General features: G+C 30.9%; 2 protein-coding genes across 3 annotated transcripts; one reads left to right on the forward strand and one right to left on the reverse strand.

The window, feature by feature from the left end:
* Nucleotides 1-5,525: 5,525 nt before the first annotated feature.
* On the forward strand, nucleotides 5,526-7,957 carry LOC145102141 (uncharacterized). Of its 2 annotated transcripts, none has more exons than XM_079039514.1 (4): nucleotides 5,526-5,796; nucleotides 6,369-6,488; nucleotides 6,618-6,737; nucleotides 7,653-7,957. In XM_079039514.1, exons 1-4 carry the CDS (start codon nucleotides 5,760-5,762, stop codon nucleotides 7,715-7,717), a joined length of 342 nt encoding a protein of 113 aa, XP_078895640.1. In that variant the 5' UTR covers nucleotides 5,526-5,759; the 3' UTR covers nucleotides 7,718-7,957. The 2 variants fall into 2 exon arrangements, with proteins under 2 accessions (XP_078895640.1, XP_078895631.1); XM_079039505.1 differs by having other exon boundaries at nucleotides 5,527-5,796; nucleotides 6,366-6,488.
* A 176-nt stretch (nucleotides 7,958-8,133) lies between these two features.
* EMB2219 (Mitochondrial transcription termination factor family protein) lies at nucleotides 8,134-13,803 on the reverse strand. Its single transcript, XM_079039497.1, has 6 exons — nucleotides 13,024-13,803; nucleotides 12,284-12,692; nucleotides 10,453-10,668; nucleotides 9,580-9,687; nucleotides 9,107-9,381; nucleotides 8,134-8,537 (listed from the first exon to the last, which is right to left on the reverse strand). The coding sequence occupies exons 1-6, from the start codon at nucleotides 13,719-13,721 to the stop codon at nucleotides 8,288-8,290; spliced, it is 1,956 nt and encodes a 651-aa protein (XP_078895623.1). The 5' UTR covers nucleotides 13,722-13,803; the 3' UTR covers nucleotides 8,134-8,287.
* Nucleotides 13,804-15,128: the final 1,325 nt, after the last annotated feature.

A 15,128-nucleotide genomic window follows, 5' to 3' on the forward strand; every position in this document is an offset into this window, starting at 1 on the left:
TATGAAGAATCAAAAGTTGAAGATACCAAAAGTTAAACAAAAAGGTGTTGAATTCAAAGAAATCAAAGAGAAAATATCAAAGAAGAGATGAATTCAAGGAGCTTCATTGTTGTATCAAACTTGTAATTCTTTCTAGCACATATGTATGCTTGGGGTGCTTAACCAAAAATACTTGAGGTTAAGAAAGATTTATGAGGATGGATTTGGAGGGTTGCAAAAATGAGTGTTGTACAAACAAAGGGGTGAATGTTCATAAGGTTTGTGAGTATTTAGGATTTGGAAGTATTTAGGAACCTTATACACAGATATGTGCATTAAGGTCTGGTATCATGGTTGGGTTCTAAATGGATTATCTTATGTGATGGTGGTGATGAAATTTTAACTTAAAAGATTAGTTTTGCTTGGGGGCAAGCAAAAGATAAGTGTGGCGTATTTTGATTTTGCCACATCTATACATATATTTAGGCATTATTCTAATATATTTATGCTACATTTTAGTTAATAATGAAGATATTTGATACTTATAATGTTTAAATTCTATTTTGTAGCTAAAAAGGACATTATTGAAGAAAAAGGACCAGAAATGGCAAATATTGGAGCTTGGAAGGACTGAAAGACTCCCTCCCTCTCTCTCTCTCTCTCTCTCTCTCTCTCTCTTCATTTCACTCACTTTACTCATTTCCACCAAAAATCAAACACCACTTTTCTCTCAAATTCTCTCACACAAATTCGAGATTTCCAAGGCATTTTCCAGCTTTTCTCCTTCATTTGGTAAGTATCATCACCCTCCTTATGGTTATTACATTCCTTTTTACTCAAATCATTGATTCCTTAGACAAACTCCATCATTATTGTGTTAGATTCTCGAATCTTCAAGTAATCCTTCAAGTGTTCTTGAGTTGAACACTTCCCTCCTTCAACCTCCATCCACTGAAATAACTCAAAGTGAGTTCATAAACCTATATTTTCATGCTTTCTTATGTTTTAAGGGGGGTAATACAAGTTAAAACACCAAGAACACAACTAAATTCTTCTAACAACTTTCATCAGAAAAGTTGGACTCCATTCACAGACTGTTTTGATCAACTTAAACATTTTAGTATTCAAAACTGTTTTAGGTGAAAGTAGTTCCAGTTCTTAGATTTAAAATGACTACTTGCACATCTCCATATGAGTTTTCTACGATTTATGGTGATTTTTACAAAATTGTCTATCATTTCAAGAACCAACCCGGACCAGTTTGTGATTATGGACTTTTTCACACATGTTGGAGATCACTAAAATCATGATAAAATTTACAAACAAACTAGACTTAATTTCCAAACTCTCAGAATTTATGGATTTTGATTTGGACCTTTGATGATTTTTCTACAAATTTTCTAAGAGCAGTAATAGAAAATGTTAACAACAGAAAAATGTTATCAATTTCATTTCACCTTGTAACATGTTGAGCAAGGTGTATATCGTTGTGTGAATATATGTTATTGCAATATATATGACATTTTGTCTTAGTATATAGACATGCATCAATTAACAAATGGATTTTGATATATAGAACATAAAAGATAACAAATTGTTATAATCAAAGTACATCCATTACATACAAACGTTTGAATAAACTATGTTAGGTATAGTTTATGTACATTACTACTACTACCCTTGTTTTGATAAACTATAATAGGTATAGTTTATGATACATTACATAACACACTCATACAAAAAGGGTACATTTATACAAAAGGGATTTTCATTACATTACGCGTAAATTCGTTAATGACTTTTGTGAGACATTCGCTTCACATTACCAATAAGTCATGTATTGTAACCAGATTCTCCTGTAGGAAGAGCGTGATAGTTGTATATAGATCTATATTGGGTTTGACAAACCCACACCTGAGCTGCATGCAACAGCTAGACCGGCAGGTCTGAGGTGACAAATGTCATAACATTTCTGACGCCTGAAGAACGTTGTTTCAGGCCAACTAGGTCATAGCATGGTTATAATAACTCACATTAAGTATTAACAAACATAGAATTTACGGGAATTTCATTTAAATCAATCGAGTTTATGTCGATTTAAACTTGCATTGTTTTACTATAAATATGACAATTTGTTTGTACATTCCGGTCTTTAAGTTTAAGACTACATTTACACATTAAGGAAAATATTGGATTTTCTGGAACGGACACTATTTTTACAAGAAAAGGGTTTTCATAACTACATACAAAAACTTATGAACTCACCAACCTTTGTGTTGACACTTTTTCAAACAACTTGTATTCTCAGGAAATTACTAAACAGGTAACCAAGTGCTTTTGAGGATGGGACGTTAAGGCATAAAACATTTCACATTTTGGTCAACATATTTTAATTGTTTTGGAAAACATGTAATTCATACAATGATGTAACTCTTTCAATTATATATATATATATATATATATATATATATATATATATATATATATATATGTTGGTTGTGTTTACTTTAATCACTATTGCAATTGTTGTTATGATACTATACATGAAGTCCTCCACCCCCGGACGTTTCCACCATCCTTGGTTTGGGGGTGTGACAAGATTGAAGATTAGAAGATCATACATCACATTTGGTTTGCATTAATTCAATCATGTTGAATTCTTATGATTTAGTGTGTTTACCTTCATTTAGTTAGATGAAACCTAAAACTATGAGTTAGTTTCTTGTTTTATGGATTATATGAATTTGGTTTATGCATGTCATTGATTATCATTACCTATCATGTTAAAGTTTGCATCTTTTTTGCTTTGATTCAAGTTAAGGGTAGGTTATTGACCATTTGAATTACATGAACTTGTTTACCTAGCAGTTTATGATCATTAAATTGCTAGAGCTACGATTAATCACATCTTAGATTAAGTGATAAAGGTAACAACTTTAGTTGTATTAGAGAATATAATTTGATCATAATTGTGTTTAATTAGTTGTCTTGATCATAGATAATTATATTGGATATATCTTACGTAGCTCAATCATCATTAATAACCAATTCTATGTTTGCTTGTGTATGATCATTACATAGTAGTTCATGAATTGGTAAAAATATTACTAGATCAGATCAAGACTGCTAATTATATATAAATTGATAAACAACTTTATTAATCCATAAATAAGAACTAACCATAATAAGAAGGTGGATTCATGACTAAACGAAAGTGTTTTTAATATATTGATAACATTTGTTTTTAGTTAAGTGTTTGTTTAGTTTTAAGTTAATCGGAACTTGCAAAATCAAATAAAAACCCCTCACTTTAGTTAATTGTTTTTAGATTAAGTTTTAGTAGTTAAATTATTAGCTAAAACCATTCTCTGAGTTCGACACCCAACTTACTTTCTTATACTATAAACTGACTAGGTACACTGTCTATAGGTGCATTAGTAAACAAGAAGTTAGGTTTATAAATTTAAAGCTAGATAGGTATAATTTGTACACATCAAAAGTCGAACCGGAAAAGTAGTTTTTAAAACATTGTTCTAAGTACTAAGGTATTTCCCTTGAAATCGCGAACTTTTTAGGCCCAATGCTTACGTAGTTAAAATCATAAAGTTGCACTGGCATATTTTAGATAATTGATTTATATACTGGTTGATTGTGTTTTCTTACTTGATGTATATTAAGACTTTTTTTGGAATTAGTATATTAAGGGTAATAGTTGGTGACCAATTTAAATTTATGAAACAATGGTATTATATGAACTTTAACAAGTTAGATGGTTGAATGTGAACAAAACCAATAGTTCATTACCCTCCTAGGTAATTATATTTGTTACATATATCCCACGTAAGTTGTAACTTGTTACAACCGATTATAATGATAACTAGATGAATGTCTGCGCGTTGTGCATAAACACCTATATAGTTGAAAACTTTACAAATATATGTTTTTTTTTAATAGAACAATAACGTTGTTGTTAAATTTGATATAATAATTCATATACTAAATTGATATAATATATTGATTATTTTGAATTATATGATAATATATACATTTATTATAACTGTATAATTTCAACCGTTTGAATGACTTCTACCCGTAAGTTACTCATGAATAAAATTGAATATAATATATGGCTTAATGTTATTTATAGTTTTTGTTATTGTTAATTAATTTTTTTATATTTATTTTCTTAGCGTTTTAATTTCTATCATTATAATTATTTAAAACATCAGACTTTGTTTTTTGATTTTAAAAGTAACAATATAATCATTTATATAGAGTTATGTTTAACTATTGTTATTGTAAGTTATTTTAAGTTACTTATTTGAAAACCTTTAATGATTATACAAATATCTTTAGAAAATATTTTAGTTAAATTGATATTATAATTTAGTTTTTGTATTTAGCACTTCAATTTATCATTTTTAACTATTCACGGAATATTCATTGGGTTTTTTAAGTGGAACTGAAATTTATATTTAAGTTGACACTGTAATATTATATTTAAATTAACAGTTTAAGTATTTTGTCCAAACTGTTTCAAAATTGTAGCTTTTAATTTATAATAGTTTACGTACAACAACATATTAAATCTAATAAATTAAGTATAATATGTTAAAAGTTAAAGACATAACTTTATAAATAGAAGTAAAGATATTATTTTAATATTGAAATTTAGTTTATTTATGATTACAGTTTAGGTTTGATATTTGTTTAACCTTATTAACCAAATTATAATCATTATTAGAAAGACACTACAATTTATCATTTTTAACTATTTACAAAATATTATTTGGGTTGTTTAAGTTAAACTAAAATTTATATTTAAGTTGGTCATGTAATGTTATATTTAAGTTTATAATTTAAATATTTTATACAAATTGTTTAAAAGTTGTAGTTTTAAAATGATAATGGTTTACATCTAACAATATATTAAAACTAATAAACTAAGTATAATATATAAAAAGTTAAAAAAAAAAAACATAACTTTATATGTAGAAGTAAAAATATTCTTTTAATATTGAAATTTAGTTTATATATGTTTATATTTTAGGTTTGATATTTATTTAATCTTATTAACTAACTTATAATCATTATTAGAAAGAAATTGAAAAGTCATGGGAGTTTCAAATGAACGTGGTGAAAGAAAAAATGTATGAGAGTTTCAAATGAATGTAGTGAAAGAAAAAAAAATGTTTCATTTATAATATAATATGATGATATATATGATGATATGCTATGTGAATATATATGAATATTTTTAATAAATTTATTAAGTGTAAAAAATTTATCTGAATATAAACAAAACAAAAATTAATTATCTTAACAAAGTAAATTTTTTTTAAACAGTATAAAAAATTACAAATTAGTTTATTTGAAAGATAAATATTAAATTATATAAATATAATTAATTATGTGCTTTACTCTACTTTTTATTTTGTAATTTGTGCAATTACAAAAGGTAGGAACCTCTTAATTTATTAAATATAATATATCAATATTTATTATTCCAATTGTATTTTATTTATTCTGATAAAGCAACAACTCCAGTTGGAATTTCAATGCGGGGAAACAAAGTGGACTCCCATCTGCCCCTCCCTTCCCTCCTGCGCTGCTGTTTACAGCAATCATTACATCATTATTCCTCACGAAACACAGATTTTCTAATAAAAAATTCGAGATTCGTTTGAAGAACTTTTGTGGGTTGTTTACAAGCAAACCCCGTTTCAAATAACTTCGATCACCGGTCATATTTACCAGGACGGATCGCCGGAGCTGTCATCATGGGTTGTTCCGGATCGACGAGTGCCAACGGCGACGGTAAACTCTCCGATTTTCAGGATCCTATTCGGTTTTCTGAAATAATTTTGATTTTGTCAAAGATACTTTTTTCTGTGAAAATGATTGGTAACCATCATATATGTGTTACGTTATTAATTGAAATCGATTTTGTAGCCAATCATGTCGTGCTTTGACTCAACGGGGTGTTGAAATGGCTTAATTTGATCGGATTGATATTCGACTCTTTTTGTGTGGCTAACGAATGTTCTTAGTTTAGCTACTGATCTATATGATTATTTTTTGAATTATTGGCTTGGGCTTTTAAAAAATTTCTTGTTTTCTTTTGAAATTTTGAACCAAATGGTTAATTTGCCATCGAAGATTCTGTCGCAATGCCAGATTATGATGAAGTTTTGGTTATTCTAAGTTGTATTTGTTGCTAGGTTCTTAAGCCCCTATTTCCTTATGTTTTTAAAATTGCATCACTCCTTTATTAGGCAAAGTTTATGGTTAAATTGGCTTACAACATTTGATTATTTTGCCAATATAGAAATATTGGTTGCATATTTGAATAATAGTCAAACACTTATCATCTTTCATTGTTTCAGAAGCTGTTAAGAAGATAATTAAACTGAAGCCATGGAAGCATACTGAACCAATAACAGGGGAGCAGCTGAAGCGGATGCGTGATGAGTTCTGGGATACTGCTCCACATTATGGTGGCCGAAAAGGTTATCTTTTTTTCTTTTTTCTACTTACTGTATAAACCCTGTTTTTTTTTTTTTTTTTTTTTTTTTATCTATTAATTGTAGTGTGGATGATGTAAAAATGGATAAGTTAATAACATGATTAATTGTCAGAGATTTGGGACGCCCTTCGAGCTGCTGCAGAAGCTGATTTATCCCTGGCACAAACGATAGTGGATAGTGCAGGCATTATCGTTCAAAAGCCTGATTTGACCATATGTTATGATGAAAGAGGTATTCCTTCATTTACCTATAAAGTCCCTCGACTCTTGTATTTAAAAAAAAAATCACTTTTTTCTAATTAATTTCCGTATTTGGAAAATGGGATATTCTCTTTAAATTTTTATGGTTTTACCATTTTGTGTAACTTTTCCTGGTTTTAACATAACCCATAGTTTAATGCAACTTTTTAGTTTTATCTTTTTTTCATCGGTTCTAGATACCAATTGCTATGACCTTGTTACAACTTGCTTAAATAAAGACGCAAACAATGAAAATCAAAACAGAATCACATCTTTGATTGCTCAAGACTTAGCTAGAGAGGCTAGTCTCTTCATAAACAAAAAGAATAAAATACTGATTTTACCCTTTTGCCCTTTCTTGATTAATTGGGGGTATAGCGGTTGGTATTTAGAATTTACACTTTTTTTGACTTTCAGGTTCCGTATTTAGAACAATCATTTTTATTTTTCCTTTTCAACCCATTTTATTAAAAATATCTATACTCTTTACCTTTAGGACTTTAGATTGCCCAAACCCTTGTATTTAGAATATTTACACTTTTTTACCTTTCAAGTTTCTCAACTCCTTGTGTTTGGAAGATTTACGCTTATTATTATTTTTTTTAGCTTTTATGTTCATTAATCCCTTGTATTTGGAATACTTTTAACCTTTCAAGTTGTCCAACCCCTTGTATTTAGAGTATGTATTCTTTTTTTTTTTTTTACTAATTAAGTACATCAACTTCATTTGTTCAAAATACATTCTTGTATTTAAAATATTTACATTTTTGCCTGTCAAGTTTCTCAATCTTGTAATTAGGATCTTTACACTTTTCACCTTCAAAATTCCTCAACCCATTGTTTTTAGAATATTTACATTTTTTCAACCTCATGTATCTAAGATATTTACATTTTCCCCCTTTGACAGGTGCAAAGTACGAGCTGCCAAAGTACGTTCTGAGCGAGCCAACAAATTTGGTTCGTGGAAGTTGAGAACGGAGAGATCTGGACACTGTTTTCTTCCATTTTCAAGGACCAAAAAACATGTATATTTTTTTTTAGTTTTATTCGTGACCCATTTTCAACATATTTTGTGACACAAACACACGGTTGCTAGTTGATCTTCAACTTCTACAAGATGTGGATATTTTAAGTAGAAGTTGTGGCATGTAACACTTGTTTTCCATGGTATACTGCTTTTCAAAATATTAATAACAACAGTAATTCTAGAAATTTTTAACGACACAGCCGAATGGAATTAAGAAAACTAAGAGTACTAGGATTCAGTTCATTTTAAACTAAAAATTCAGTTTTTTTTTTTTTTTTCCAAAAACAAGACACCATACAGTCGCCTTTTAGAGTTTTAAGTACACCAAGCAAAATAATTCCTGAACGGATACGGATACACGTTAGATCAAACTTGTAAATTTGTTTTCTTTGAAGGGCAGAAAATGATGTTTTTACTAATTAGATTACAAATGAAATGTGGTAGATGGCTCTAATGATTTGTACCTTACAAACCATATTATATACAAATATCTATCTATCAACTGTTAACTAAATTCAATCTCCAACGATTGAGAATTCATCATCAATTTCATCCTCCGAACCATTGTCTCTCGGGGAATCTAATTGTATGTCGTTTGAGATTCCGGATTCAAACCTGTCTCGCCTTTGAACCGCAGCCTCTACTCTTTGATGGAATTCATCATCTGTGCTTGAGAGCATGTAACGAAGCTTGAAATTCACACGATTATCCACAAGAATCTTGTGCCGAGGTATAATCCGATCTTCAAGAGAATAGCTAAAGAAACTGCACACAATTACTTATCAATTATCATCATTTGTTACACAGTACAAGACATGATGGCATGACATAACAACTTGTATTGTATTTAAATTTACATTGGACTAGGACTAGGTCACTAGGATTAATATTAACGGGACAAAAATTGCAAACCTTTGTCCCATCTAAAAAGTTGGGAAAGGGTTTCACTCTCTTTCTCTTGTATGTGAAAAAGACGTAAATGCCCTCCTAATCTTCATCTTAAACAGCCCTTGAAACCTTGTCTTGTCCAGTGTAGCAAGTGTAGCCGTAGGTTACACAAGATATGACTTGCACTGGACGGGACTAGACAAGGTTTTCTTAGGGCTATTTCTGATGATGAAGATGAGGGCATTTATGTCTTTTATACAGACGAGAGCAAAGCCCTTTCCCACATTGTTCCGTCTTTTTATGTGGGACAAAAAATTGCAATTTTTGTACCATTGACTTGGGTACAATTCATGCCTTAACATCAAACCTAGTACTACACAAACGCATTATAATATCATTTGAAATTTGAAATTTGAAATTTGAAAAAAAGATAGTATTGAGCATACCGTGGAAACTCTATAAGATCGTTTAGAGGGCGGACCATTGTTCTTCTTAGAAACCGATATTTAGGGCGAAGAATATCAATATTGTAGCGAAGAAGCATGGGGAAATCAGCAATCATTTCACCCAATGTGTTAAGGTCTATACCAAGTGACAAAAAGTATTTCACATTAGGCTCCAATTTCTTTGATATGCTACACCCCAAAAGCTCCGGCCCCAAACCTATCACCTTTCCAATGTTAGTTTGAGAAACTCCCGCTTTTGTCAATAAAAATATCACCTGCAATATTTTTAGTCAAATTAGGAAATACTTGTAAAAGGTTAGGGCTTTATGGGGAAAGCTTCTTTCGTTAACTTTCTCAATTAAGTCATTAAGTCAAAAGGATATACCCATATATAGCTTACCAGACTAAGTCATGTTCTCATTAAGTCCATTAAGTCAAAAAAAAAAAAAAAAAAAAGCAATTTGGGTTTATACCACGGGCCGTATTTTCTTGTAGAGACTGTAAGTGAGTAATGAAGGAAACTTGACAAGCATACTAGCAATTCCCTTTTCTTCAACACCAATGTCACGGAAGAATTGTACCTTCAATTTAAAAGATTATATTGTTAATATAACTATCGTGAACATCGAACAAGAAGACTTGAAATTAACAAAGTGTCAACTTAACTCAACAACTAGTAAAGTAAAGATTAATTGATCTCGATAAAATTTAAGTAGTCCAAATTTAGTTCTTGCTTCTTTTTTCTTTCCACCAATTGTTGTCACGATAAATGATGTTTATAAAAAATGAAGGAATACTTAGCCTCAATGTAATGACTTTCTCTATTAAATCGTTCTTTCTATATTAAATCATATAGAAACACGCATATATTGCTTACCGAATTAAAATATCTTTGTGTTAAGTTCTTTTATCTAAAAATGAACAAAGGCTCTTATAATAATTATGGTAAGCAAAGCACAATGTACTTTCACCATGTTATCGATTTAGCCACTAAACTATCTTCTATAGTGATTACAGCAGTATACGTTTTTGAAAAAGTACAAAAAAAGTGCAACTTACTTTAACCATATTAACAGTTCAGCAACTAAACTATTAATTTTATATGATTATTATAAAAATAGTTTCATGGCTAAATCGATAAAAGTAAATAGTTCAATGGCAAACGATACAAACGATTCTGTAGTTTAATCAAAACAGGGCAACAGTGAATATGGTCTTTTTTAAGGTTCAAGAAAAGTATAATGGTTTAACCACTATAGAAAATAAATCCATAAATTGAGGGATAAGACTGATCAATTGAAAAAAAAAAAAGAAGAATATTTAGATGTATAAAAGAGCATGCATACCTTTTGAACAATATTGGTATCCATATCATAACAAAAGACGATGGGTTTTACAGTAAGAATTCTCCTCATACCATCTCGAGAAATCCCAAGATAATAAAAGTACTTAACAAGAGGCTTCCATCTTTCTTCAATGCTACATCCCATCAATTGTGGCCTAAATGCTAGTAATCTCCCCACATCTTCATTACCAAGCCCAAACTCCTTTAGATATGCAACCTGAAAAAAAAAAAAAAAAAAAAAAAAAAAAAACCCACTACTTTTTATCTTCAAATGGACTTTAATAATAATCTTTGCAAGTTTCAAGAAAATTTGGCTAGTAATATAAACCATATAAAAAGAAGAATCTTAGGGGTTGTTTGTTTGGATGAATAGGGGATTTAATGCAAAAAGTAGCAATTTATTTGTGTCCTATTTTAATTTTTTTCCTCATTAACTCTGTAATTTGAAAATTTTGGCAAGTAATATATACCAATTTTTTTCTTAACCAGACACTATACTTTGAAAATAGCAGTGAAGATTGATTTGTATGTGGATGATGGGAAAATTTTTCAAAGTACATTGTTATAATTGGAAGAAACGAAAGTAACATAAGCCCTATAGAAAGAAGAATCTTAGGGGGTGTTTGGATGTGCATGTTCAAAGTGATTATTGTGACTTGAAGAATCATAACAAGTTGGATAACTCATGTGATTACTGCTAGGAATAGGATAGTTAGGAGATGGACGGAATGCAAGAATAGCAACAAACTTTCATTTTTTTTTTTTGTATTATAGCATCCTACTTTCCCTCCATTCTATTACAACATTGTACTTGCAATTATTTTCTTCTTAAGGCCATGTATTTTGAAAAGTAAACAAAATTAAAATTCTACTTCTAATTATTTTCTTATTAGGACACTACTTCTACTTTGAAATCTACCCAGTTATAGCAGTGAAAATTGCTTTCTATTTAGATGATATTGCTATAATTGGGTAAAGTTTCTAGGTACACTGCCACAATAAAAATGACACGAAAGTAGGATGCTATTTAACAAATTAATGGAAGTATATTGCTAGTTTTTGCATTTAACCCTTAAATTTATACTTATCTCAATAGCAAGTTTTATTTATATAAATTATTACCTACTTCTCCAAATCTGATTAATTTGACCCTACATGATCAGAAAATCATAATCATAATCAAATTTTGTCAAACACTCTACATGATCCAAACATCCCTTTTAGTATGAAGTATGAACAAGAAAAAAGCAGATTTTTTACTTTATAAATAAGTCATGTTTTCACTTTTAAGGCTACTATTTTTACACAAGACAGAACTGGACAATCTTTGTAGGCTATTTTTCTATAATGAAAGGGTGAGGAGGGCATTCACGTCTTTTGCACAGATGAGAGATTGAGAGCAAGTTTATGTCCCAACTTTGTCCCATTGACATCAGTCCTATTCCCATTCCACTACAATCTTTTGTCACGTGGGCATAAAAGTCAAAATGCATGGCTTTGCAAGGACATAGAGTTGTACAAAAGCAAATCGTTAAGTAAATGGATCTCATAGTGTTCATGATAGTGAGAACACATGGTTTGAAAAAGGGCTAAATGTAAGAAACAGTAACGTATTTTCATTCATTTGTGTATTATAAGATTTCACTTTCACTTCTTTCTGTTACAACATTGTACTTTTATTTTTTATTTTTCTTCTTAAGGCATTGTACTTTCAATTTTTTTCTTATAGAGACATTAAACTTTTTAAAATCCTATCATTAATAAACAAATTAATAATAGTACGCTGCTATTTATTGCATTTAGCACTTTAAAAAGGTACAAACTTCACATACCTTTTGGTTCATTTCCTCAAGAGAATAGAATCCAAGAACTTTGGGGAAATCAAAAACCATTGTCCCGAAATCTCTCTCATTCATACCCATATCAAAATAAAAATCTTTTCGGATCTTGAGTTCTTCCATGCTAAAAGACAAAAGTTCTGGACACCTACTAATCACATAACCCATCCACTCCCTTCTAACTCCATTCATTTCCAAGTAACAAACTATCTCATCCAACTCTTCAATCTCCCTCTCCAATATATTCTTTCCTGCTCTAAGTAATGCAACCCCAATAAATCTCCCATCCACATGAATTGACTTAAGCCACTCGGATGTACTCCTAATTGAGTCTATATTTCCTCTTGCACTGCACATTAGCTTCCCGATTTGGGGATATGATAATCCATTATGTTTTAGCCACCTACAAGAGTAAAGAGTAAAGAACACTAAAGGTGTAAGCTTTTTCAGTTTTTCAATTTGGAATTACATTGGTCTATCTTTACATGATATGGGACTTGTATGATGATGCAAATTGCAAAGATCCTAAACACCCAAATGAAGTAGGGTACTTTACATTATATACCCACACAAAACTAATCATTCTACTTGTTAAAAGGCAACCAAAGACTAATATTAATATGGCAGATTGGAAGACCCTAAACATAGAGCTTGAGCATTGAAATTTGTATGTATTTGATGCCTGTGTCATAGAATATCCAAATACTTGTTGTTTTAATGCTTTACCTTATTACCTTATTAGAGGGACGACATTGGAGGTCTCTAAGCAAGCTTTGGCACGAACATTAAAAGACGAATTAGCGTATTCAGGCAACTGTTTCATTGAGGCGGCTTGGATCATAACGTAGTCAATGAACTCAGGGAACAATCTTGAAGCCAAATTCGTAGAATAAGTGATCCCAAATTTCCCTTTTCTCATAGCTTCCTTGAAAATTTCTAACGTCACTTCCCTCCTAATCTCAAGTGCCCTCAAAATCACTTCATAATCGTAATCATCGTTTTCTCCATTAAACACTTCTTTGATTTCAGGCAAAGAAGAGTTTACATCGACGTCTTCCGGAGATTGGACGTAGATTGAGCCTGGAAATTGAGGAGTCCTTTTTTTAGCCATTGACAACTCCAGAAGCTTCGACATTTCATCATAATCATACCCACTTGGATTTGGGGATTTGGAAGAAGTTTTGTTTGTTGAGAAGAGGAGGGAGGTGGATTTTGCGTTGTGTGTTCGGAGAATTTTATCTTGGTTGGTTGAAGTGATTGTGGGGTTAGAATTTGGAGTAGTTTCCTGTTGGGAGTGGGGATGGTGGAGAGAGGAGGCGGATATTGGTGGCAAGTGGTGGCGGGTGAAGGCGAGGGAGGCGATGGTGGCGGAAATGGGGAAGCGAAGGGTGGCGACCTGGTGGAGGGGATAACTTTGTTGGGAAGAGATCATTTTGGATAAGACGCATTTCGTCTCTAATTTTCTTCGGAGTTCATAACGACACTGATCACCGGGTAGAGGAGGTCTGGAACGGAGCATCTTAAAAAAGTGTCTTTATATTTATTTTTATTTTTTTAGTTTATTTGTTTTACATGAAAGAATAGTTTAATTTCTTAAAAGAAAATGACTTAAAAAAGTTAATTAATATATTTTTGGATTTGTATATATTTAATTATTGATTATTTTTACATTTAACATTTTAACTTGTGTTTTATCCACATACATTTAGTCTTTAAAGTTTGTATACATTTAGTCTAACTTTTGATTTGGAATAAGAAAACTACTCTAAATATCAGGATGTAAGTCTTTAATGTTTTTGTACATACTTAGTTTTTATGATCAGTTTCTTCAGATTTTGTTCATGACATTCTACATGGGATAATCATTAATGAGGTGTTTTCATATATGGCTTGTCATTCATTTATATCAGTAACCTAATTCATAAATCGGTCAAATAATGTTGATGTCCTATTTTTCTCCAAACAAAATATGTGTTCATCTTCGGTTTCATCTATCTTTATAGCAGACAACGAGATTTTTTTGTCTTGAAAATGTAAATTCCAGTTGGGAGTAAGCAATCACAAAAATCTTGTTGTCTGCTATTGAGATAGATGAAACTTTTTATCAAGGTGTTCTTTTATCTTGGAAATGCAAATTCGTTTAGCATCTTCCTTAATTCTTTTGTCTTAGAAGTGCAATTTCGAGTCAGGAGGAAAGAATCACAAAAAATCTTGTTGTCCGCTATGGAGATAGATAAAACCAAAGTCAAAGACATCTTCTGCTTGGAGAAAATAGTGCACCGTTATTTTTTGACCGATTCGTGAATTAGGTTGCTGATATAAGTGAAGGACGAGTCACGTATGAGAACACCTCATTAATAATTGTCCTATGTAGGATGTCATGAACAAAATCTGAAGAAATCGGTCATAAGGACTAAATGTGTACAAACTGAAAAATATATTACCCTATTAAGTCATTTTTCCGGCTTAACTTGGAGTAGCTAGTTATAAGGACTGAATGTGAACAAAAAAAATTAAATGGTCAAATGTGGACAAAAAATGTAACACCTAGTTTCTAGAACAAATCAGTTTAGGGCATCAAGGATTCAAAGGCAAAGTTTTTGGGTAAAATCGGGTGTCATGATGTGACAAGTTAAAAATGAAATGTGTATCCATGAGGGCTTGTCACGAAGTGACAAGAGGATGGTCACGTCGTGAGGAGGATTGCAGCCCAAGCCCACGAATTTTAGGTTTCTCTCCATATTTAAGGATCTTAACTCATGCCCTATGGTATACTCGTCAGCCTCCACTCCATTCAAACGAAACTTTATCCCCATTTACAAGTTCTTAAACTTTTAGT

The sequence above is a fragment of the Lactuca serriola genome, chromosome 1 (genome assembly GCF_051521515.1).
Source record: "Lactuca serriola cultivar US96UC23 chromosome 1, Lser_US96UC23_V15, whole genome shotgun sequence".
NCBI classification, from domain to species: domain Eukaryota; kingdom Viridiplantae; phylum Streptophyta; class Magnoliopsida; order Asterales; family Asteraceae; genus Lactuca; species Lactuca serriola.